The 25,139-nt window shown below is 44.6% G+C and overlaps 2 protein-coding genes across 2 annotated transcripts in view; both read left to right on the top strand.

The window, feature by feature from the left end:
- The window catches only part of LOC141581415 (uncharacterized), a 578,148-nt gene that overhangs the window by 186,108 nt on the left and 366,901 nt on the right, over positions 1–25,139 (top strand). The window contains exon 7 of the mRNA XM_074386828.1: positions 19,216–19,290. Within this exon, the coding sequence (XP_074242929.1) occupies positions 19,216–19,290 (75 nt within the window). The remainder of the gene's footprint in view (positions 1–19,215; positions 19,291–25,139) is intronic.
- Positions 568–16,792, top strand: LOC141581721 (heat shock factor protein 5-like). Its single transcript, XM_074387987.1, has 3 exons — positions 568–1,510; positions 12,486–12,630; positions 12,769–16,792. The coding sequence occupies exons 1-3, from the start codon at positions 568–570 to the stop codon at positions 12,782–12,784; spliced, it is 1,104 nt and encodes a 367-aa protein (XP_074244088.1). The 3' UTR covers positions 12,785–16,792.

Below are 25,139 nucleotides of genomic sequence, written 5' to 3'. Positions count from 1 at the left end.
CATTTGTCACAGAATGAGAAAAGAAAGTATTTTAAAACTTATGTAAATCCGAAAAACAGTCCGAATAGCCAAAGATATCTTAAACAAAAAGAATACAGCTAGAGGCAACACACTACCCAACTTTTCAAACTATGCTGGCTAGCCATATGCAGAAGATTCAAACTGGACCACTTCCTTTTATCATAGAAAAAATCAATTTAAGATGAATTAAGGACCTACATTACAAAATCGAAAACTATGAAAATCCTAAACAAAAACCGTCCAGGACATACCATTCTGGACATAAACCATAGCAAATATTTCCAGACTAAGTCTCCAAAAGCTATCGCAACGAAAACATAGACGCATGGGACCTAAGGAAGCGAAAGAGATTATGCTCAGCAAGAGAAACTGTCAACAGAGTAAGCAGACAATCTGCAGAAAGGGAGAAAAATTTTAGAAACGATGCACCTGACAAAAGTGTCATCCAGAATCTATAAAGAAATTAACACAATTTTAATCAGAAAACAAACAACTCCATTAAAAAATGGACAAAAGACAAGAACGGACACTTGTCAAAAGACATTCATGGGGTCCGCGGCGGCCGGGCAGGCAGGAGCCCACAGGGCGAGGCGAAGGCCGCGGCGGGGGTCGGGGGCGGGAATCGAGCACGGGGAGGGAGAGGTAGGCTGGGTGGGTGGGCGCGAGGTCCGGGCCGGGCGGGGCGATGCAGGAGGCGCCGCTCTCCATCCCCATCAAGCCCAACAACTTCCCCGCCGAACGGTGGCGTCTGGTGAACAGCCCGTGGTAACGGTCCACCCGCTGGGACGGCCGCGGCGAGGGGCTGCTCATCCACCAGCCGCTCTTCGAGGTGGAGCTGCTCAGCCCGCCCGGGCCGGGAGGCGGCGGCGGGGCCGCGGGGCCGGGGCCGAGCCCGGGCTCTTCACAACCACCAACTTCACCAGCTTCGTCCGCCAGCTCAACGTCTCCGGCTTCCACAAGGTGGTGCAGGGGGGGCCGAGGCCGGGTCGGGGCCGGGGCCGGGGGGCGGTGGGACGGCGGGACCGGCCCCTCCACCACTTCCGCAACCGGCACTTCCGCCGCGGCCAGCCGCAGCTGCTCGTGCACCTCCAGCGCCGGACAGGCTCCAAGGAGGCCAAGCTGGCGGCCGGCCTGGAGGTGCCCTGCCGCCCGCCCAGCGGTTTCCAGTGGCTTCCAGCGGCTGCGCATCACCTTGGCCTCCGCCTCCGCCGCCTCGGCCGCCGCCCCGACCCCGCTGTAGCACCGGGAGCCGCCACCTGCGCCGCAGATTCCCGGCCCGAGCCGCACGGACCAGGGGCTGTAGGACAGTTTCACCGGTCACTTCGGCGACGTGGTTTTCCCCCTTACTCCTACGTAACTTCATCCCACGACCGCAGTACTTTTCCCATGAAAAGTTTAGATCGGACCCCAGTTCCTCGCAGAATATGGCAGAACTCCCTTGGAATGCACCCCGGGCAAGTGGAGACATCGCCACGTTTTCAGAGAAACGGTAAGGTTACAGAGCCATTTACTTGGCCTGTTCTCTGTGGAGAGGGTATTTCCTGTTACAGCCCAAGTGTGAGATCGACTTTATGTTCCCCGCCTCCAGATCCTGTTTTGCTGCCTCAGTGGTGCGTGCCTGTTGTCCCGTCTGCTTGGGATGCTGAGGTGGGAAGACTGCTTGAGCCTGGGAAGCGGAGGCTGCAGTGAGCAGTGACCTCGCCAGTCACCAGGCGTGGTGACTCATGCCTGTAATCCCAGCACTTTGACAGGCTGAGGCAGGTGGATCACTTGAGGTCAGGAGTTCAGGGCCAGCCTGGCCAACATGGTGAAACCCCATCTCTACTATAAATTTAGAAAAATAAAAAATTTGAAAAATAAATTTTTAATTATAAAAACTATAAAAGCGAAAGTGAATTTCTAAATGAGATACTAGTTCATAAAATGTATAATTTAAAATTTAATAATATTTAAAATGTAGAGTTCCTGTAAAGGTAAGAAAAAATAGTTGAGACAATAGGAAATTATAATTGCTTATTAGTATTTTAACTTATAATTTTCAGTGATTATAAGGTTTTGGTAAGTATAGTCAAATAACAACCTCCCGATTTTTTATTGGGAGAAGGAAAGAAGAAAAAAGGGAAAGAAATTAAACCTCAACTTAGTTTTCCAATTGTTTTTTTTTTTTTTTTTTTTTTTTTTTTGAGACGGAGTCTCACTCTGTCGCCCAGGCTGGAGTGCAGTGGCGTGACCTTGGCTCACTGCAACCTCGGCCTCCCGGGTTCAAGCAATTCTCCTGCCCCAGCCTCCTGAGTAGCTGGGATTACAGGCACGCGCCACCATGCCTTGCTCATTTTTTGTATTTTTAGTAGAAACGGAGTTTCATCATGTTGATCAGGCTGGTCGCAAACTCCCAACCTCGTGATCCACCCCTGTTCGGTCTTCCAAAGTGCTGGCATTACAAGTGTGAGGCACTGTGCGTAGCCCAGATTATTCTTTAATATAAGTTAATAGGCAAAGGCTGATAAGAAAAGAAGTTCATAAATGACAGGTTCGATTTTAGTTAAGGAAAAAAAAAAGGAGACATGATTATCACCTGTACCTTTCACGAATCTAAAGTGATTGAGCGTGAATTCGGTAGTGTAAGTGTTCTCTGTGAATTAACTGTGGGAGGTTTGCTTGTGTTACTCAGAAAGCTTGTTCTTTACTTGCCAGCCAGGTGCGGTGACTCACACCTGTAATCCTAGCACTTTGAGAGGCTGAGGCAGGTAGATCACTTGGGGTCAGGAGTTCAGGACCAACCCGGCCAACATGGTGAAAGCTTATCTATACTAAAAATACAAAAATTATAAGAAGAAAAGCAAGCATCATGCATCATTTCTTACATGCTAATTGTGTAAAAGTGCTATACGTTCCTTTATGGAACATGGCTTTTATATAGTTGATTTTTGTGGGTTCTTTTTGCCTTTTGTTTAAAAATATGCATTGCTTTATGTCAGAGCTTGAACTTTTAACTTTTAAACCACATAGTTTATGGTATCTACATTTGTCTTTAAAATAGTTTTCATAGAGTTCTTTGACGTCTAATGAAGACTGATTGCTTTTAGGTCTGCTGTATAGCTGTGGTATTAGGGTTTCTTTCCATTGTACTCCCAGGATAATCCCACTGTTTTTTTCCTTAATTTTTATTTTTTTTTGAGACAGAGTCTTGCTCTGTCACCCAGTCTGAAGTGCAGTGGCACCATCTTGGCTCACTGCGACCTCCGCTTCCCGCGTTGAAGCACTTCTCTGCCTAGCCTTCCAAGTAGTTGGGATTACAGGCGCCTGCCACCACACCCAGCTAATTTTTGTATTTTTAGGAGAGATGGGGTTTCACCATGTTGGCCAGTCTGGTCTTGAACTCCTGAACTTGTGATCCACCCACTTGGCCTCCCAAAGTGCTGGGATTACATGCCTGAGCCACCATGCCTGGCCCTCGAATAACTTTCAATGATTCTGTTTCTCCCTGGGCACATACTTTAGGCAGAGGGACTTCCCATTTTCCCTCCTTCTCTTTTCGTTTCTGTTTAATCATACTGGAAAGTGCTTTAGCTTGAGGTTGCCCCGCTCTGTCCAGCAGATAGGCAGATACTGCTCCCTGTGGAGTCTTTTCATCATTCTTCTGTTTGGTGTTTCTCTTTTCATGCATCTTGATAGTCTTTTTCATTTGTATTTTCTCAGCACGGCACTGTTTATGGTAAAGCTTAGCTTTCAGACCAATCATTTTCTTTGCCTTCTTTGAACGTTGATGAGCCTCAGGACTTTCCTTCTTTCTCTTTTTCTCATGGTCATCCAAACGGTATCCATAGCGTTACGAGTTTAATTCAATATATTCATTCTGTGGCATGGTGACAGCTGCAGAGCTGCCAGAGGAAGCCCCTGGGGTGTGAAAACGCTCAATTTTCAGGTCTCAGAGACCGACGAGCCTACGGTGTGCAGGCCATGACAAGAAAGCTATTTTTTATTTATTTTTCTTATTTTTTTGCTATTTTTAATTTTTAAAAATATTTATTGATTTGAGGTGGAGTCTCACTCTGTGGCTCCCTCCCGAGTTCAAGAGATTCTGCTGTCTCAGCCTCTTCAGTAGCTGGGATTACAGGCGCCGGCCATCATACCTGGCTAAGGTTTTTTTATATTTTTAGTAGAGATGGGATTTCTCCATGTTGGCTAGGCTGGTGTTGAACTCCTGACCGCAAGTGATTCGGCCACCTTGGCCTCCCAAAGTGCTGGGATTGCAAGGGTGAGCCACCTCACCTGATTCTTCTGTATTTTTAATAAGCTCCCAGGTGAGGTGAGTGCTGGCTAGTGGAGCACATTTTGAGTGTCATGGATCTGGTTCATGCCCTCGTGGGCAGTGGTGGCTCATGTCTGTAATCCCAGCACTTTGGGAGTCTGAGGTGGGTGGATCACCTGAGGTCAGGAGTTTGAGACCAGCCTGGCCAACATGGTGAAACCCGTGTCTACTAAAAATACAAACAATAAAAATAAAGATAAAAAATAACTGGAGGGTGGTGGCATGTGCTTGTAATCTCAGCTACTTGGGAGGCTGAGGCAGGAGAATCTATTGAACCCGGTAGATGGAGGTTGCAGTTAGCTGAGATCCTGCCACTGCACTCCAGCCTGGGCAATGGAACAAGAGCTAAACTTCATCTCTAAATAAATAAATAAATGAGTAAATAAATAAATAAATAAATTAAGTCTGGTTCATGTCCTACCAGCCATTTATAGATGTTATACTGAGTCCTGATACAGGTAACTCATGTTCCAAACTCCAGATTTCCCCCAAAATATATAGGAAATATGAGGCCCTAAGAGGGAAATGTTGCTGAAGATGACACAGCAAAATGGAGTTTGAGACTAGAAACAAAAGCGCAGATGAAGCCTTTATTCCCATGTCACTTTCAACATCAAATATAAATATCTAAGAGGACCCCTTGATCTGGGCCCAGCCCTGAGCCGCTTCTGTGGCCTGTCAGGGAATGCCAGGAGCCTTGGCACTTCCCGAAGGTTGTTTGCCAAGCAGCAACCAGGCGGTGGGGAGGAAGAAGCCAGTTTCATTTCCTTGCTCCAGGACCTGGAAAGGTCTGACCCTGGAAAACACCCCACCCAGGGTATCGGTGACTTCAGGAGCCCCAGAGATCCATCTCTCAGACACCCTGCACAAGGGCCGTGCAAGACAGGACCTGTTTAGGCCCCTTCCTTCCACCCCAACCCTTGTGGGGCCCATTATTCTCCTGAGAGCTTCCCTAGGTTATTTCCACCCACCCCCGCATTGATCTCCAGCCTTGGAGCACCCTCACACTTTCCCCGCCTGTGGAGACTCCACAATTATTCCCCTCCAAAGACCCCTCCCCAAACTGCCTCCTGGCATCAGCGATGCTGTCACACCTTGGTGACTGCCTAGGCCACCCCCTTCCCTGCCCCAAGCACCTCTGAGTCTCCATCATGACTTCCCCAGGTCTAGGGCTGTACTGAGACTGCACAGCGACCCCGACACACAGGGCTTTCCTCCAGCACTCCCTCAGACATCCTGCCCACCCTACAGGGGAGACGAGGCTCCACCGCCCCAAAAACGCGGCTTTCTGGACCCACACAAGGCACCTCTGTCACACAGGGGTGACCCTAGGAATCCCACTCCAGATATTCTCGGGCCTTCCACCAAGGGAGACACCAAAGGTGGAGGAATCCCCTGGAGAGGATCCTCAGAAACCATCCTCAAAGCCACCATCACAACCAGAAAGACCCGAGGAAGAAACGTGGTCACGAAACCCATCTCCACATACACACTCCTCCCAGCGGCAGTTCTAGGGACCCCATTCATGGTCACCTCACCCCATGGTGACCTGAAGACGCTGCCCCAGGTTAAAGGGAAAAGAAAGGAAGAGTCCAGCAGAATTCCTGAAGGAAAATCCATTTTCCTTTATTCATTATGCATTGGAGCTAAAGCGCAGGGCACGAAGGGTTTTATAGACAATTTTAAGTTCTTAGTACAATTTTCCACGGAAACTTTAAAAATTAACAATGAAAGAGATCATAGATAATAAACCCATCATAAGTACATTATCAGTAGGTTTCAGCAATTCTCATTTTGCTGTTTAATTTCAAGTATCAATTCCAAATATTCTAGGAGTTTTTTACATCAAATATCAGATACAATATCATTAATTATGAAAGAACATACGTAACTATCTAACAAGTGAAGCTGAGAAAAAAATATCATTATCATATCTAATACAAATGTTAATATTTAAAACAGATGAATTTGTGTATTCACCAAAGAGTAGTCTCTACAAGCACTGAAGGCTTTGCATGAAACGTTTTAACATGTTTCATTTAATATTTCATCTTCAGACACAAAATATCAATACATGAAAATATTCAGTTGTGTATACAGGGCCACAGATTATGTTTGGAGGAGGAAATCACAAGTCAACAGTGGGATATACCAAACCACTTTATTGTGAACATAAATGCAAGAGGCCGGGCACGGTGGCTCCCACCTGTAATCCCAGCAGTTTGGAAGGCTGAGGCAGGCAGATCACGAGGTCAAGGGATCAAAACTATCCTGGCCACCATGATGAAACCCTGTCTCTGCTAAGAATATATAAATTAGCTGGGTTGGTGGTTCATGCCAGTAGTCCAAGCTACTTGGGAGGCTGAGGCAGGAGAGTCATTTGAACCCGAGAGGTAGAGGTTGCAGGGACTGGAGATCTCGCCACTGTGCTCCAGCCTGGCAACACAGCAAGACTCTGTGTTTTGGTATGACCAGTATGGGCCTGGGGGAAGATGAGCTGATTTCATCTCTCCCTTTATTACCATGAGGTGGGAGCCTCATTTCACATATACAGATTCCCTTCAAAGACGAGATGAACAGGCCTGAACCCCCATGGAACTTGGAGTAATGACAGCCTTGTCCCCATGCATTCTATCTTCCCACACTTGTTGTTTCGGGCCATCATGCATTCAGTGCCTCTGTGGACAGAGATCCAAACCCAGGCACTCTCACAAATCTGGGGCCAATTCTATAGATTTTTGAATTCCAGCTCAGTTCAGATTGTCACCTGCTTGGGACTGTGGGTGACTGTTGACTCTGCAATGGGATGTGGTGTGTCTATGTGACAGTAGTCTTCCCCAAGAGTTGTTCAAGAAGGTAGTGCCCTAGGAATGCCATCTGGACTCAGTGGAACAAGAAGGGCAGAAAGCACCTGGCAACCACTGTTCATGCCACCATCACCCAGCTTCACAGTGTGGTTATTTGAAGAAATCTGTGCTCTGTGAAAATCCTAATCAACAACAACAAAGTCAACAATAGCAACAACGACAACAAGAAAAATTTTTAAAAAAACATAAAAAAAGAAGATCCTAATTTTCCTGGACTTTTTCAGCAATAGAAGTGCTATTTTGTAGTCTTTACAGTTGAGGAGTCCAGGATCTTATAATGCTAATTTCTGTCTTTAAGGTAAGATGGCATTAGTATGCCGAATAGCGATGAAATCCATGCTGGCGGCCCTTCTCATAGTGGCGACATCTTTATGCAAGTCTTTGTATTCACATGGCGGTGACATAGCCTAGGAAAGTCAATTAAAGAGAAAATGGGTACAATTTTTAAAAAGGCTCCAACATTTTTAAAAAGGCATCATTGATGAGAAGCCACACATACAGATTCCTTTGGAGGGTTCCCTTGTAGCTGCTTTGGCTGAGTTTTACAGTGCCGGGTTCTGAGGATGCAACTCCCTGCCCATTCACCAAGGTAGTCTCCTTTAAGAGCTATGAAAAGATTGCCAGAGGCAAGACAAACTTACTTTATAAGTTGAAAATTGGGCTCATTGCTTGGTGATACTGTCACATAAAAAATAAAATAGGGCTCCAAAAGATTTTCAGAGTATTGTGACAAGCTTGTAACAATATTATCTGTTACCTGTGCACTTGTTCCTTCAGCATAATCAACATACACTTGTGCCAAACAATCAACTTACTCAGTGATTCAAATTCTACCGAATCCTTAGTAGTTACTACACACTCCAAGCAGATTTTAATGAGGCAGGTGCGTGCAGGGCTGCTTGAGAACACCCAAGAAGCCTAATGATGGAAGCACCACAAGGTGCTGCTTTACTTGCACATTGTGGTAGAGAAATGTATTATTCCAAAGTACCACCGAGACACCAGAGACAATGCCAGTTTTAAATGTGTCTGTCTCAGTTGGAATTTTCCTGTGTACTCACCAAGAGTCATAAACCATAAATCTTACATTGTCCCATGAAGCCATTTTCACTGAAACTCATGTCGTTCCTACACCTAGTACTTGAAACACTGGCACCTTATACAGTCTAAGCACAAGTCTGTCAGCCACTACTGCTTTGTCTGATAAACTCCTGGGACTGCACCGAGATATACAGAATAGACAAGGACACGAAATTGCAATTGCTGAAGTAAAAGACAGCCAAGAGCAGTAAGTGCATTGTCTATTTAGATATAATTAGGAATACAACTGCATTTATTCATGAATGCTATGTGAACAGGTAGAAAATAAAAAACTCATTAAGAACAGATTAAATTTAACTAAAAATATTCTGAATTATGGTCAAAGCAGTGAGAATATCAATAACGTTTTAAAATACAGATCCATGGCCGGGTGCAGGGGCTCATCCCTGTAATCCCAGCACTTTGGGAGGCCAAGGTGGACAGATCAGCTGAGGTCAGGGATCGAGACCTGCCTGACCAACATGGAGAAATCCTGTCTCTAATGAGGATACAAAATATCCGGGCATGACGGTGCCTGCACATAATCCCAGCTACTCAGGAGGCAAAGTAGGGGAATCGCTTGGACCCAGGATTCAGAGGTTGCAATGAGCTGAGATCGCACCATTGCACTCCAGCCTGGGCAACGAGAGCGAAACTCCTTCTCCTAAAAGAATAATAATAATAATAATAATGATGATGATGATGATTCTTGTATAATGCATAAAAGACTTGAAATATGATGCCAAAAAAATAAGCACTTTGGTCTGTTAATTTTAAGGCTTTCATTTTCCTAATCACTACTTAATCTGATTTTGTCACAGATGTCGGCTTTTGCGGCCAATGGGAAACTCCACTAAGTGACTTCACAGCCTTACCTTCAATCTCTCTGCTTTATCTTTGCGAAGAAAACTAAATAGAAAACACAGGTCATGGTCGTATGCCAAGGCACGCAGGTCAAAGTAATATTTCGTATAAACACTGGCAGACACATGAATATTAAACTCAAGTAGCTCCAAAAAACTCTTCTCCATCTTACTCCTGGGGGAGGAGAAACACAATAAAGCGAACACAGGGCAATTTTAGTCAAGTGGGTTATCTTTAAAAATATTCTGAGCTACTAGGATGCTCAAAGTTCTGTTTTGAAACAAATAAAGGCTGAGTGGTTGGGTCCTTACACTAATGTCCAAACAAGGCACAGCTGCTTGGGGTCTCCTCTGCATCCCAGCAGCCCAAGTTTGGGATGAGGGAGAGGTGGAAGCCTCTTCTGCACTCCTGCTGCTGCCTCGGGGCTTATTCTTCACAGTTCCCTTAGGGCAGCTGCGCAACTCAGACTCCAAGCTCACTCACAAACCCCGCAATGGTGATGAGATGACAGGAATGATGGGTACCATTTCTTAGCTCTGAAGGAGCTCCAGGCATATTTCCCAGGACAATAACAGGAAGGGACTTGCTGAAGTAGAGAAGCACCAACAGGAAGATGGGGCGCATCACCATGGCAACAAGGGGACCCATGGAGAGCCACCCTATTACCTCGGAGGAGGAAAAACCGTAAGGCTACAAAGAGAATTCATCCCAAATAAATACATAAGCAAGATACATTTTATGGCAAAAAGAATCCCCTTCCCTCTGCTCCAGCACACTCGGCTGTGTCAAGGAGGCATAATGCAAGTTTCTGCTCACCTTAATATTAGGAAGAGACTGGGGAAGAATAACATTTCCAATTTGAAAGGCAGAAAAGTCAAGGAGAGTCATTTTGGCTAAACTCATATTATAATGTGATTTATAGTAGGGCCCTGGCCTTAACACATGCAGTGTTGCTCTTGAATTGGGAATGCAACCCTAAAGAACTCGGCATCTGTCACCCCTGGACAGAACAGAATGTGGGGGAGTTGGAGGCAATGGGAGAGGAAAGCCCTGGGAGCCGTCCTCTGCCTCACGGTCATCCAGCTGCCCTCACCAAAGCTAAATTAATAGGTACACAGTTAGAGTCATTCTGGGTGCTTTCAGAGTAAGCCCTGTAATGAGTTAATTGCTTAAAAATGATCAATATCTGAACAATACATTTGGTTTCTTGGTTTGAACGTTTTAACCTTTTACCCATTGGCCAAGTAAGCAAATGCTTGAAAGTGGAGGGCAGTTCGACTCTAAGTCAAGATGTGGGGATCTCATTTGCTGAACGTAAAATCCAACTGAACCTACTTCTAAAATTAATATCCTGTTCACGTATCCATAGGTCTATAGAAATGTAAATGAAACAATATTTGAATAGACAGGTAATCAGGTCGTGACTTACTACAGAAATTAATGGCACTTCCCAGAATTAGTGTAGCTATTTATAGGGGTTTAATCGCTGAAGAAAAGAATTCTGTCAACAGCCGATTCATCTTCTAAGATTTCCGTTTTTTTTATTTTTTATTTATTTTTTTTCTTTTTATGTGGAGTTTCGCCCTTGTTACCCAGGCTGGAGTGCAATGGCGCAATCAGCTCACCGCAACTTCTGCCTCCCAGGTTCAGGCAATTCTCCTGCCTCAGCCTCCTGAGTAGCTGGGATCACAGACACGCATGCGCCACCATGGCCAGCTAATTTTTTGTATTTTTAGTAGAGACGGGGTTTCACCTTGTTGACCAGGATGGTCTCGATCTCTTGACCTCGTGATCCACCCGCCTCGGCCTCCGAAAGTGCTGGGATTACAGGCTTGAGCCACCGCACCCGGCCGATTTCTGGTTTTTTAAACAGCTAGTTGACTGAACAGCATACCCTTTACAACACAGCATTTCTGCATAGTGGCTACTCAGTTTAACTCTCTAGAAAGGATATATATTCCGGGAAGACACATCGATGTTGGAACGTTTTAAGAAAAATCTGAGGGACAGCAGTTATTTATCTGTTAAGCTGACACTCAAAATGGGATCATTGCAAATAGTCAAGAGGAGTAGGGTGAGACACATGTCTATTAAATGCTTGGACGTAATGCTTTTCAGCTTCCCAAGATCACAAACAGAAGCAGCCTGTTCAGACCGTAGCTCCCGGTGTTTCTCCGTTCACACACAAACAGCTCTGTTTGGAACCTGTCTTCTTGGGGCTGGCCTCTGCCTCCACTGCTTCTGGAGCTCACTTCTGTGGAAACCTGCACTTATGCCTGCATGCTCTCTGATCTTGTGACTGGAAATCAGAGCCCCAGGCAGCTTAGCTGCAGGTTTTGAGAACAATTCAGCTGCCAAAATGGCAGAACTAAGTGTTCATGATTTGAACAAATTTGAAACCACCTTTGCAAAAACTGTAACGGAGAAAATGATGACAGTGAAAGAGGATTGATGTGACTTCATCTCACTTCTAACCTCCAAGCTGTCCTTGTTCTTTCCTACACAGAGGCCAAACTAACTTTGGAAGGAATGTAGTTTGTAGTTTAACTTTGAAACCAAAGATGGTAACAACCCTTTCCCAAAACAAACCCCTTTCCCACCTGGGAACTAGATAGATGACCTTTCCACAACGAATAAATTAGCCACAAGATTAGAAATTGTGGCTTAGGAGTCATGAGGCTGAAGGCTGCAAGAATTTGAACCTGCCCATATTGATCCTGGGAATAACTTCACTATTGTAAAACCTAAAATCAGTGCTTGAGATATTTTGCAGACGTTGTACTGGGATCAGGTGACACCACCCTCACAAATCAAAGTGGCTCATATGGTTTTCTGGCCCCAACCCAGCAGCCAACTCAATGCAGGAGGACAGCTTCAACGTTGCCCTATGATTTCATCGCTGACCTGATCTGTCAGCACTCCCCACTTTCTGACCCCCTACCCACCAAATTACTCTTTTAAAAAACCATCCCAGAGTTTTCAGAGAGACTAATTTCAGTAATAGTCAAACTCTGGTCTCCTGTACAGCTATCTCTGCATGAATTAAACACTTTCTCTATTGCAATTATCCTGTACTGATAAATCAGCTCTGGCCAGGCAGCAGAGAAGGAGAAATCAGGCAGTCACAAATCTTGCTTCCTTTTAGGGAACAGTTTGCAGTGGATGACTATGATTAAACTCCCTTTAGCATTTGCAACTTTCAAAGTACTTCCATTTGTTTCAAATTCATTTGCTGTCATACTCTTTGGTAAAATGGCTACCCCAAATATCACAATTATCACTTGGTTTATACTATTAGCAAAGTGGTGACAAAAATGTTTGTTTGTTTGTTTGTTTCTTAGAGAGAGTCTGGTTCCCTCACCCAGGACTGAAGTGCAGTCACGTGATCACAGCTCACTACAGCCTAAAGTTACCAGGCTCAGGCAATTCTTCCACGTCAGACTCCCAAGTAGCTGGGACTACTACAGAACCTGCCAACACACTTGGGTAATTTTTTAAAAAAATTTTTGTATGGACAGGCTTCACTCTGCTACCCAGCAGGTCTGAACTCCTGTGCACAAGTGATTGAATGTAGATATATACACACTGCAGTGTATCTACAATATAAACTATCTTCAATTGCAGCCATACACTGAGGTGATTCTGAATAGCAATCCTCCTATCTGGAGTCACGGGCAAAGATGGATCACAAAACTAACTTGTGCCACTGCCTGGCATTGTCTTTTCTGATGGTCAACGTAAACAAGAGCTGCTCCCTTGTCTTGCACCAGATGCGGCCGACACAGCTGTCCTCACTGTCCAGCGGGCACCCAGGGCAGCTCTGCTGGAAATGCCCCCCTGCTCACCCTGCCTGCCTGCTTCAGGGCCCTTCACTTCACAGCAGTCATAAGGCCAAATGGGAAGGGAACCCTGGGGAAGCTGTGTTGCAGTGCCATGTTGGTGCATCTGGGAGGAACTCCATGACCCTGCGCAGCTCCCGAACTCTCGTAAACAACTACTGGCCCCGAGCCTGCTTCTGTGAATGTCTGAGTACCCAGGGAGCCTGTGAGTGTGGTGGGCATGGCGTGATTCCCCAGAAATGCTTCTCACACTGCGGGAGGTGAATGTGCAAGCTTCTAACTCATCAGACCAATTTCCAAACACATGCAAGGTTAATGGGGAGGAGCCAGGGCAGAGAAATCTGTAGCTATTTAACATCATATCTCAAGGTTACTATAAAAGCAGATCTTCAGATTAAAGGGGGAGATAAAGACAAGCAAAAGCAAATATACAATGGGTGACTTAGGTTAAAGCTGTAACTGCTGCATAGTCCAGAGGCCTTAAGACATGAAAAGTGGCCAGGTATTTCAAAGGCCTGATGTTTGCCCCTTCAAAGGGGACTGAAACTGGCAGGTGGCTTCTAAAAAGCTATAAAGATATTTACTGCAGTGTGTCTTTCTGACAGCACACTTGTAAGAGGTTTGCCAAAAAACAATCAGAAAAACACTTTTCAGTTTATCAGCCAGTTATTACAACAATATCACATCAAGACTTACCCATTAATGCTGGAAAATATAAACTGCTATACTAAAGCTGGATAGATTGAAGTCTGTGGTCTTATGCCTACTTCCTTTATGTGCACAATGAAACCTATAAAGATATTTCTTACACTGATAACTTGGAGAGCAAATGAGGCATGGAAAATGATGGCAAAGTTTGCCAAAACCTTAGAAACTCACATTGTCTCAACTGCAACATCCTTGGGATTCTGGCTGTCATCTGCACTCCAGTGACGACGATTTCCCCAAAACTTGGAGGCCAGAAGCGTGGCTCCGAGGACAATTTGTTTCCAATTAGTAGGACAAAGATCGATGTTAGCATTCGTTAAAAGGCGTTCAATGTACACCTGCCAAAGAGAGCACTTGTCTTTGATTTCAGTTCTGTTTCAGTGTGGTGATATCATTTAAGAATGAAAGACTTCTGGTTTTTGCCAGAACGTTAAGTGCCTTTTATTCTCATGTTGTGCAGGGAGTTTGCTCACACAAAGCAAGAGGCCAAGTCACAGTCATAGTCAGATACTTCTGCAGCATACTATGCCCACAGAAATTTTCATGCCAATTTCATTCACAGGGATGTGAGCATGAAGAAAGGCACCTTCAGCACCTTCACACTCATGAAAGGGAGCACAAACACAGTCCTGGTGCAGATTAAGGTTGTTCAGGTAACACTACAGTGCCATCCGCATGCAGCGTCACACCTGGCTGGCAGGTAGATAGGAATTTTACAGGTATGCCATGCTAGGACGTATAGCACGCAAATCATACTGAGAATACTGCTGTCTTCTCCTTTCACAACAACTCACCCGCTTTTGGGACACAGGCTTAGGAACTGCAGGTCAAGAGTGCCTCCCAGTGTGGGCAGGCAGAGAGCATGACAAGGGCAGGTCTCTGTTGCTGAGAAACAGTCCCTGTATTCAGCGCCTTGATGAGGAATGCTTGTGAATGAATGGAGGGTCCTGCTCACAGCCCCTACTTTCCATGTCTCCACAATCACTTCACAAAAACTTATTTCTTGTCCTCCAGTATCTGCATTCAGTCAATTCTGGCGGTTTGAAGGCAGAGAGAGCTGCCGGCCTCTCTATCCTTGGGGTGGCTGTAAACCCGCCAAGCAGTTTGTGAGATAATCTCAGAAATGATTGTCTATCTGTGCAGTCTCTATCCTATAAAGAACTAGAAGAAGGACCAGCTGAGGGAAGGTTACAGAGATAAGCTGTGAGATGTTGCTACCTCAGAGGGTGCTCTGTAGAAGAGTATGACTCTATGCTACGTGAGGTCTTTGAATCAAGGTGAAAGAGAAACAGTTTATTTTAAGAGAGTTCATTTATTGTATGAACATTATCAGATCGGTGGCTCAGATCTGGCAATGTTCTCCAAAATCAACTGTGTTTTCCAAATCACATGACCCTTGAACATGACATGTTCTTATGAGAGATCCTGCTCCCTTTCTCCAAAACCCTGCACTGTCGGTTTTTCAAGGAATAACCCTCCCTCCTAGTGTGCAACTCCACAGTACTCATGAGAGAGCACTGAAACAGCACTGGCAAGCCCTCAACTTCCTGTCACCTTTACTGGTAAACCAGTGACCCGCTGACACTCATCGATACCACTTGCCCTCCTGGGTCAGTGAGAAAGTTTCTCTTAACATCGACTCTTCTATCAGCATGATGGATCCTATCCACTTTTGCAGAACACTGTTCCCCAAATCACCTCTTCTTGAAGACTTTCTCTCTCTCTGCCAGAGATTTTCCCCAATACAAATGTGTTGCCTGTTCCCATCCTGCTCTCCCCAGCTCCCCCACGACATCCTCTCATTTGCTCACAGTGTCATGCCCTGGTGCCAGCTCCTTGCCTCCCATCTCACCTTAACCAACCCCCACCCCCATCACTCACCTGAGACTCCTCTTGCTGAGGTCCCTGGAGCTTTCACACCCACAAACCAGAGCCCTTCACCCCAAGGCTCCACTCCGCAACCTGGCCCTAATCTTGTCCAGGAAATTGCCATTGGCCCAGCTCCTGGAGACTAATAGTTACATGTGAGTTACCCTCCTCCAATCCGTGTGTAATCCCTCCATGGCTACCTTCACTGGCAGGCTGCCTGCTTCAGGTTCTGGGCCGCCACGTGCCACGGCTCACCTGTAACAGCCTAGTTGCTACTTAGTCCTCTTCACTGTCCCGACCCCTCTCCCAACTATGGACTACTCTCCCAACAGAACTTGGGATAACCTCTAAATTAAGAACACTGCACTCCCCTGCTCAAGATCTACCATTAGTCGCTGCTTCAAACGAATAAAACCTCTACTTCGTCCCCTGGTCTGCAAGCCAAAGGGCTCTGTGAGCGATGGCTCCGCCTCTGCGGCTGCATCTTTTCCGTTCTTTCTTTCATTTCTCTCACAGTCGGGCTCCTTGCTGTCTGTTCCTTGAACACACGTGAAATGTGTTCCTGTCTCAGTCTTGGCACTCAGCCCACTGCCTATAATGCCAGCATTCCTTATCATCCTCGCTTTATAGTCAGGTCACTGCTTAGATGTGACCTCTCTAGAGAGGCTCTTCCTGATCATTCTATCGGAAACAGCGAGCCCCTCCCATCACTCTCTCTGAATTGTGCTTTATCATTTTGTTATTTGCCATTACCTAAAAAAAGAACTGCTTTCCTCATTAAAACAAATGCCTCATAAAGACAAGGACTGTGCTCGACCTGTCCTCTGCTCTACCCCAGCATTTAGAAGAGTGACACAGGGTTGGCATCCCAGGGGTGTTTATGGAATGGGGACCTTCCTGGCAGCCTGTAGCACTGTGACCCCAGCCTTTCCTATCGCGAACCCTTTGTTCTTATCACATTCTCCTGCTCTTCCTCCTCGCACTCTGGCACTTTACTGGAGGCGTGCCCCTCACATGCTGGTGGTCTTTACAGAGCTATCTTTTGTCCATCTTCTCTTTTTTCCCTTTTCCTGAGTAGCTGTGACTATAGGTGTGTCCCACCATGTCCGGCTTGTCCACTTTCATTCTAAACAGTTTCTTTGCATTTGAGCATCTACTCTTTTTCTCTTTTTTTCCCCAGAGTGTTGCTGTTGTTGTGCAGGGTGGAGGGCAGTGGTGCAATCTTGGCTCACTGCAAGCTCTGCCTCCCAGGTTCCAAAGATTCTCCTGCCTCAGCCTCCCAAGTAGCTGGGATTACAGGTGTCCACCATCATGCCCAGGTAATTTTTTGTATTTTTTAGAAGAGACAGGGTTTCACAGTGTTGGCCAGGCTGACCTCGAACTCCTGACCTCAGGTGATGGCCTGACTTGGTCTCCCAAAGAGCTGGGATGACAGGTGTCAGCCATTGTGCCTCGCCTTGAGCAGCTACTCTTACTCTTCATTCCTTACCTCCAGCTCAGATTCATGCTCCAGTCCCATACATCCAAATGATGACTGCACTGCTCAGATTCATGTTCCAGTTCCGTTGATTCAAATAATGACTGCACACGTCACTCTGCTATCTCACAGGCACTCCAAATTTAGCCTGTATACAGTGAAGTCCCCCTTCTTCCAATCCAGCTTTCCCTCCTGCCTCAGCTCTCTCTCTCTCCATCTGGAAGTACCACTCCTGCTTCCCCCCAGCATGTGCTGGGCATTCCCAATGGCTGCAGCTCCATGAAATGGCCTGCATCTGATCCAGTGCTCATGAAGAGGTTTCTATGCAGGTGCCCAGCGGAGGCCTTCACCCCTAAGCTCTAGCTGGATGCTAAAGGAGAGGGTACTGCTCTAAATATCCTTTCTCTCCAGGCCATGTAGTTGACATTCCTCTACCACATGGTTAGTGTGGGGAGGGTCAAACCATCCCAGCCATCTGAACAGGACTTTATATTCTGAATGAGTCTCACCACAGGAATTCTGGGAGAACCATGTAGAGGTAAGGACACAGCTATGGCTTGGCAGGCTAACTAGCAAAGCCCACGTCCAAGTCTTAGTAGTTCCACATTCCTGGGCAATTTCCCGAACAGGCACAAGAGGTCAACAGGAACAACAAAGCATTCAGAGCAGCAGCTCCAGGTCAGAACTGTGGGGAAATACAGCCTGGAACTCAGCTTAGACCTACATTGGAATCTGTTGAGGGAGAAACCAGAAGTCTCTCCTGCTGCTTTCAGCAGCAATTATTCTGTGATAAGAAAAGCAATGGCATCATTTTAAAACATGACGATGATTAAACTCTAATATGTGTATTTACTTTGTTTGCATAGGTTTCTCCTAAAAGATCTGATGATAACTTTAGGAACTTTTATTTAGAAACACGGCCATACGCTGTGTAGGAGACCAGTTATTAAAGATGCTTTATAAATAAGAAATAGCTTACCAATGCTACGATTGCAACTGGAGCTGTTAGTTTTGTGACTTTAGAAAGAGCACAGAAATAACTGAAAATGCAGTTGCGTGTGGGATCATCCTCAAAGGATTTCCCTGGAATATTTTCTTGCTGAAAGAAGAAGAAAGTCAATATACATATTCATTCAAGAAAACTTCTTAAGTACTCTTATGATGGGGATGTTAAAATTGGTGCCCACATGTCCCTTAGAATAATCTTGCTGGGATAATATGTCTTTTAGTTCTAAAAATATAAACGGCAGGATCTTAAAATATTTTTGGTTTTGTGTAACCATAGGTGCTAAGGTGGCCCTGTGGCTATCATATGGCTCTTGGAAGAAACTGAGAAATTTAAGAATCCTAACCAGAAATTACTAGCTCAAGTCAGACAAAGTCCTCGCAAACTATGAAAATGTAGGTGAACGACCCCTTTTTCTTGTGCTGCATTAGTTCTGATGTTATTCTAGAACCCACAGTTCTTGTATTCTTGTCGTTAAAATTAACTGAAAAACACGGGGTATGGCTTTTTGAAAATAGAGTAAGATAACAGAACATTATGAAACATAAGCAACAGTACAGAAAAATCCTACAGTTCTAATTCTCATCCTAAAACAGGCAGGATATGGAAACTTTACACTAGTTTCACACACTAAGGCTAATATGGAAAACAGCACAGGGCATGTTACGTTTCTATTACATTGCAATGAAAAAGTTGTAGCATCCACTTGGATGTGACTGTGGTTAGAGCACTGTGAAAAAGGAGGCCAACATCACAGATCCAATCTAGAACAATGGATTCTTTTGATTTGCTGCAGTGAAATCCAAGCTGTGGCCTAAATCCTATCAGTCATTATTAAAACATACTCTTTAGAGCAAGGGAAAAATGTCAAAGACGTATGAAGAAAAAGGCATAAATCCGTGACTACTACACTAAATCATGTGGCCAATTAATTGTGTTGGTGAAAATGTCACCAAATGTGTAAACACAAAGTCTGTATGTTTCCAAAACAGTGACAACTAAAGGAAATTATATCACATGTGAAAATAAGTAAATCTATGAAAAGTTGAACATTTTTAACTAATATCTGAGTTTCTCTAAATACTCTCTGTAATATACAAGACAGAAAATGTTTAGGTTTTCCTTGAAAGCAGAAATAATATTGTCTTACCACTCATTTGATACTTTCTCAGGAAGAGTGTGCTTGCCCTTGGACGGTCAGAAGCAAGACCTGTAGAGGAAGAAGAGGAAACACTGTCCTAAGTGAGGTGAGTACAAAAGATTCTTTTTAAAGCGACATAGCCATTTTAATCACTTTTACAGTCTTGAGAAAAGCTTTTAGTAATAAATGTCAAGAAAATAAAGGCACCAATGTCCCAATTCCACTGGAGAATACAGAAATCACAGAATCTCTGCATGCATGTGGAGTAAAACCGGGCTGGGGCTGGAACTTCTTTTTCAACCTTGCACCTAAATAAACGGATGCAACGTTCAGATGAATCACATATATGCCCTCCTCCCTCTACTTATCAAATATAACCACCTTCCTCTAGGCTGCTATTACCAGCACATTTCAGGGAAAGTCTCAAGCAGGAAGAGATGCTGTGGTCAATTCCTGTGGTCAGACACCAGCTCAGTATTTCAAATGTCTTAAAACAAAGAGCTGTCTTGGGCAAAAACAATTTTTTAAACAGACAAAGTCTCACTCTGCTGCCCAGGCTGGAGTGGTGCAATGGTGAGATGGAGCTAGCATAACTCACTGAAGGCTCAAACTCCCGGGCTCCAGAGATTCTCTTGCAGCTGGGACTGTGGGTGTAAGCCACCATACCCGGCTATTTTTTAACCATTTTTTTGTGGAGACAGGGTCAAATGAGACATACTTGTAAATGTGTAATAAATCCTCAAAAATAAAATGAAGAGTCTATTTTGGGCTGTCATCAAACACTACCCATCTTCTACCTGGTGTGTGAAAGCACTCAGAGGCTTACTTTACGCCACCAAACAAGGACTTTCAAAAGTCCTTTCATGCTTTGTGTATAAAGGCAGAATTCATTCATATACTATCTTTGTTCATTCTTTCACCATTTTTTTTAATATTCTGAGAGAACGATATCTTTCAGCTACAAAGTCACATTCATCATGAAACTTAATTATTCTAACGTTTAAATAAATTAAGAGACCAACCAAAGTAAACAGAAGAGCTGTAAGACACTTGCTCTACAGGAATGAAATCTGTAGCATGCGTTTTCTATTTGGAAAACTTAGCTTTCATCCAGCCTGGGGCTGAGAAAGGGGCCACAACTGGGCATTGGGGTAGGGAGGAAGAAAGAAACCACCAGACGCAGCAGGGAAAAAGCATGAAGGGTGGGGGCCGGCACGAGGCAGTGCCAGTCCTCCTGCCTGGTGCATGGGCCTGGGAAAGCTGGCTAGGGCCAGGACGGAGGAGCCCGAGGCTGTGGATACCTCGGGGGGTTCGGGGGAGGAATGAGAGCTGGTATGAGTGTCAGCCAGAGGCGTGCCTGAGGGCAAACAGCATCATTCATTGCCTTACCTTTGGGCTGCAGGTCATGGCCGTCACCGGCTCCCAAATCCCGCAGGGCAGGCTCCACAGCAGTACGGTCTGGCGCTTTCGCCACCTCCCTCTCATTGATGTTATGGCTGCAGATCGGTTCTGCCCAGTGCACCCTGTGCTGGCTCTGCTTGGGTCTGGCATTGGGGAGCACCGTGATCTCTCTGCCCGGCCTCTGCTCCTCTCTGTCTTGGTCTGCACTTGTGCTCGACACTGCCTCGTCGAGGTCATAGCTGCCGGACACCGCCCCACACAGCCAGCACGGGCACCAAATGGGTCTGGCACCGGTGTTGGACTTGTTCCTTCTGTGTTGGCCTGGACCTTTGCTTGCCACCGCCCCATTGATGTCAGAGCCGAAGGACAGATCCTCAGGCCACCTACGCAGACCTCGCCTGCGTCTGCCTCTGCCTCTGGGGCACAAACAACAACTCAGCGTGTTCCCCATGGGGCACCTTGGGTGCGCTCCAGCAACTTGGACCTTCCCTTGCCTCCCGGTCCGCACAGTTCAGCACTTCACCTCTTTGAAACACAGGCACGCTGGCAGGGCCAGCCCCTGGCTAGGGGGCCGCACCCCACTGACAGCTCACTCCCCGCCTCAGCTGCCTCCCCTGAGATGACTGGTCTGAAGGGAACCTGCTTGATTTAAAATGGGTCTAGATACAACAAGCCTGAGAGCGGAGATTTCAGAGAAGACAGCGCAGAGGGAGTTCCTCCTTCCAGTGTTTTCTACCAACTGAAGGAGGTTGCCCTACCAACCTGGTGCCCAGGAACCAATCAGCCACAGTCTCCTCCACGAGGCGCCCTACCCACATTGTGATGTGGGAGCCCAGGCACGTGGCTCACCAGGCCCCACCCTGTTGGCAGCCCCGCCCCTACCTTTCATTCATGCTGGCTGCTGGGAGCTTTCAGGTTGCTCCCCTGTGATGACGTTCCTAGAGATCATCACCTTACGATGAATTATATTAAAATGACTGTAACCCTAGTGAATGTTTACTGAGTGAATAAATTCCGTATTGTATCCACAGCATGAACCAAGACCTTGGGCGGCCATGGGGTCCTCGGGCTGAATTGAACTCTGGCAGGGGCAGTCCCCTCACTCTCGATTGATCAGAAAGCTGCATGTGCTCTACATATTAGAAGTAACCCTGTGAACTGGGACGTCCAGACTCCAAATGATTAGTAACATTTGCTTTGAGTTTTTAAAAAAGCTTTATTCGTCTAACAGTTGGGTTATTAAAAGGTATCTCCGTAAAATTTGGCACTTTGGCTTTACTTTCTATAAACAGTTTCATCGAACACTGACTGTCACATCAGAAATCAATGTGTTCTGACTTGTCTGTGTTATCTGCAGAATCAGTTATTTGTATCTTCAATTAGTCTTAGTGTGGTATGTAACAGAATCAAATGTTTCTAGTATCTCAAAAGCATGTTCCCTATTTGATTATTTTTTCATAGAACCCAGGTCTCGCCCTGTTGCCTGAGCTGGTCTCAAACTCCTGGCCTCAAGCAATCCTCCTGCCTCAGCCTCCCAAAGTGTTGGGATTATGGGCGTGAGCCAGCACACCAGGTCTGAAAATCTGTTTCCTAAGGAGTAATATAGAATACATAACATCCTTAAATATACCACAGCCTTCTCCAACTAAGCCAAATTCTTTAAAAGTTCTATAATATTTAAGATTCAGTTTACTGTATTTCAACCTCCCCTAGAAACAATGTATTAAATCTTAGAACGCCCGTGCCATAACCTCACTTTTATGACAATTAGCGAAATATTTCATGAGCTTGGTAGAATAACTTGAAATGAAGTGGTAAATGAAAAAAATTAAAATACATATCCTGCATTTTATTCAATGATGTATGTCAAAGATAGTAACGTACACTAAAATATCAAATTCAATTAGAAGATGTCTCAAGCCACAAGATTTAACAGTAAACAACATTGGGTCTAGGTAACAATCCCCAGCTGGTTCTGGGAAGCTCTGGCCCTGTGTGGTACTATGCAATAAAAATAGCGTCTCTTTTCACATTCAGGGTTGGCTTATCCCTGAAGGTAGGATGGAGTCAGTGTCACTGCACCTTCATAACCCATCGTATTTACCACACTTTACATTTCTTTCCTAAGATAAATACACATGTTTTTTGGAGAAGACAGAGCACTACGTGATATGAAATACTAACCAAATAAGCACACAAAGAAAAACACAGATCAATAATAAAAACATTCAATTGCTGAAACACAGAAACATTAAGACATCTCAGTTTTCTTTTCCCAATGCTTGCAACATCCCCATCCATCACCGTATGAAAACATGGGAAACAGCACATAGTATGACATGGGAAAGTTACATCTCGACACCATGGAAAACAGTTTTGGAGCTCAACCTTAATTTTCTACAGTTTCTAGCCTAGTAGCTAGTAGGTATTTTTCCCGATCCTCTCCCTCCTTCCAGTCTCTACCCTCCAGTAAGGACTAGAGTGTGTTTTTCTTCTATATGTCTTCACATCATTTAGCTCCCACTTATAATTGAGAACATGTGCTGTTTGGTTTTCTGTTTCTGTGTTAGTTTGCTAAGGATAAAGACCTTCAGCTCCATCTAGGTTTTTGCAAAGGACATAGTATTATTCTTTTTCCTAACTGCATACTATTCCATAATATATACATACCAAATATTCTTTATTCAGTCTACCATTGAGAGGCATTTAGATTGATTTCACCTTTCCTATTGTGAATAGTGCTGTAATGAATATACACGTGCATGTGTCTTTACCACAGAATGATTTCTATTCCGTGGGGTATATACCCAGCAATACGATTCCTAAGTCGAATGGTAGTTCTGCTTTTAGGTCTTTGAGAAATTGTCACACAGTTCTCATCAATGGTTGAACTAATTTATCCTCCCACCAACAGGACATAGGTATTCCTTTTTCTCTAAAATATTGCAGCATCTGTTATTTTTTGACTTTTTAGTAATAGGCATTCTAACTGGTGTGAGATAGCATCTCATTGTGATTTTGATTTGCATTTCTCTAATGGTCACTGACATTGGGCTTTTTCTCCTATGCTTGTTGGCCACAAGTATGTCTTCTCTTGAAAAGTGTCTGTTCATGACCTCTTTTCACTTTATAATGTTTGTTTTTTCTTATAAATTTGTTTATGTTTCTTATAGATGCTGAACATTAGACTTTTGTCAGCTGTGGTTTGCAAAAAATTTTCTCTTATTCTGTAGGCTGTCTGTTTATTCTGTTAATAGTTTCTTTTGCTGTACCGAGGTTTTTAGTTTAATTAGATCCCATTTGTCAATTTTTCCTTTTGGTATTTTTATCATAAAATCTTTGCCTCTGTCTATGTTGAGAATGGTATCGCCTACATTGTATTCCAGGATTTTTACAGTTTTGAGTTTTACATTTAAGTCTTTATTCCCTCTTGAGTTAATTTTTGTAAATGCTGTAAGGAAGGGGTCCACTTTGAATCTTCTGCATATGGCTAGCCACTTATCCCAGCACTCTCTATTGAATAGAAAAGAATTTCTCCATTGCTTGTTTCATCAGTTTTGTCAAAGATCAGATGTTTGTAGGTATGCAGCCTGATTTCTGGGCTCTGAATTCTTTTCTATTGACCTATGTGTCTGTTTTTGTACCAGTACCATGCTGTTTTGGTTACTGTAGTATAATCTGAAGTCGGGTAATGTGATGCCCCCACTTTTGTTCTTTTTGATTATAATTGCCTTAACTGTCCAGTCTCCTTTTGAAATTGAGATGTTACAAACCATTCAAAATATCAAGGAATCCAGGAGCTTGTTTTTCAAAAAATTAATAAAATAGGCTACTAACTAACCTAATAAAGAAAAGAGAGAGGATCCAAATAAATACAATTAAAAACAATAAAAGGGATATCGCCACTAACCCCAAAGACATACAAACAACATCAGAGTATATTATGAACACCTGTATGCACATAAAATGGAGAAAAATTTAATAAATTCCTAGGACATATGCACCCTACCAAGACACAATGAAAAAGAGATTGAATCCCAAAAAAGACCAATAATGAGCTCTGAAATCAAGGCAGTAACCGTTTATCAACCAAAAAAAAAAAAGTCCCAGGGCTAAATGGGTTCACATCTGAATTTTACCAGATGTATAAAAAAGAGTTGATATCATTTCTGCTGGAACTGTTCAAACAGTGAGAAGAAACTCTTCCCTAACTCCTTCTACAAGGCCAACATTATACTGATACCAAAACCTGGCAAATATACAATGAAGAAAGAAGATCTCAGGCCATTATCCTAATGAACATCGATGATAAAATCTCAATAAAGGCCAGACGGGTTGGCTCACAGCTGTCATCCCAGCACTTTGGGAGGCCAACGCAGGTGGATCACGAGGTCAGAAGATCAAGACCATCCTGGCCAAAATGGTGAAACCCCATCTCTACTAAAACACCAGAAAATTAGCTGGGTGTGGTGGCGCACACCTGTAGTCCCATCTACTCGGGAGGCCGAGGCGGGAGAATTACTTGACCCTGGGAGGTGGAGGTTGCAGTGAGCA

The sequence above is a fragment of the Saimiri boliviensis genome, chromosome 1 (genome assembly GCF_048565385.1).
Source record: "Saimiri boliviensis isolate mSaiBol1 chromosome 1, mSaiBol1.pri, whole genome shotgun sequence".
In the NCBI taxonomy this organism is placed as follows: domain Eukaryota; kingdom Metazoa; phylum Chordata; class Mammalia; order Primates; family Cebidae; genus Saimiri; species Saimiri boliviensis.
The sequence above is the reverse complement of the archived record's forward strand: the minus strand, read 5'-3'. Positions and strand labels throughout refer to the sequence as shown.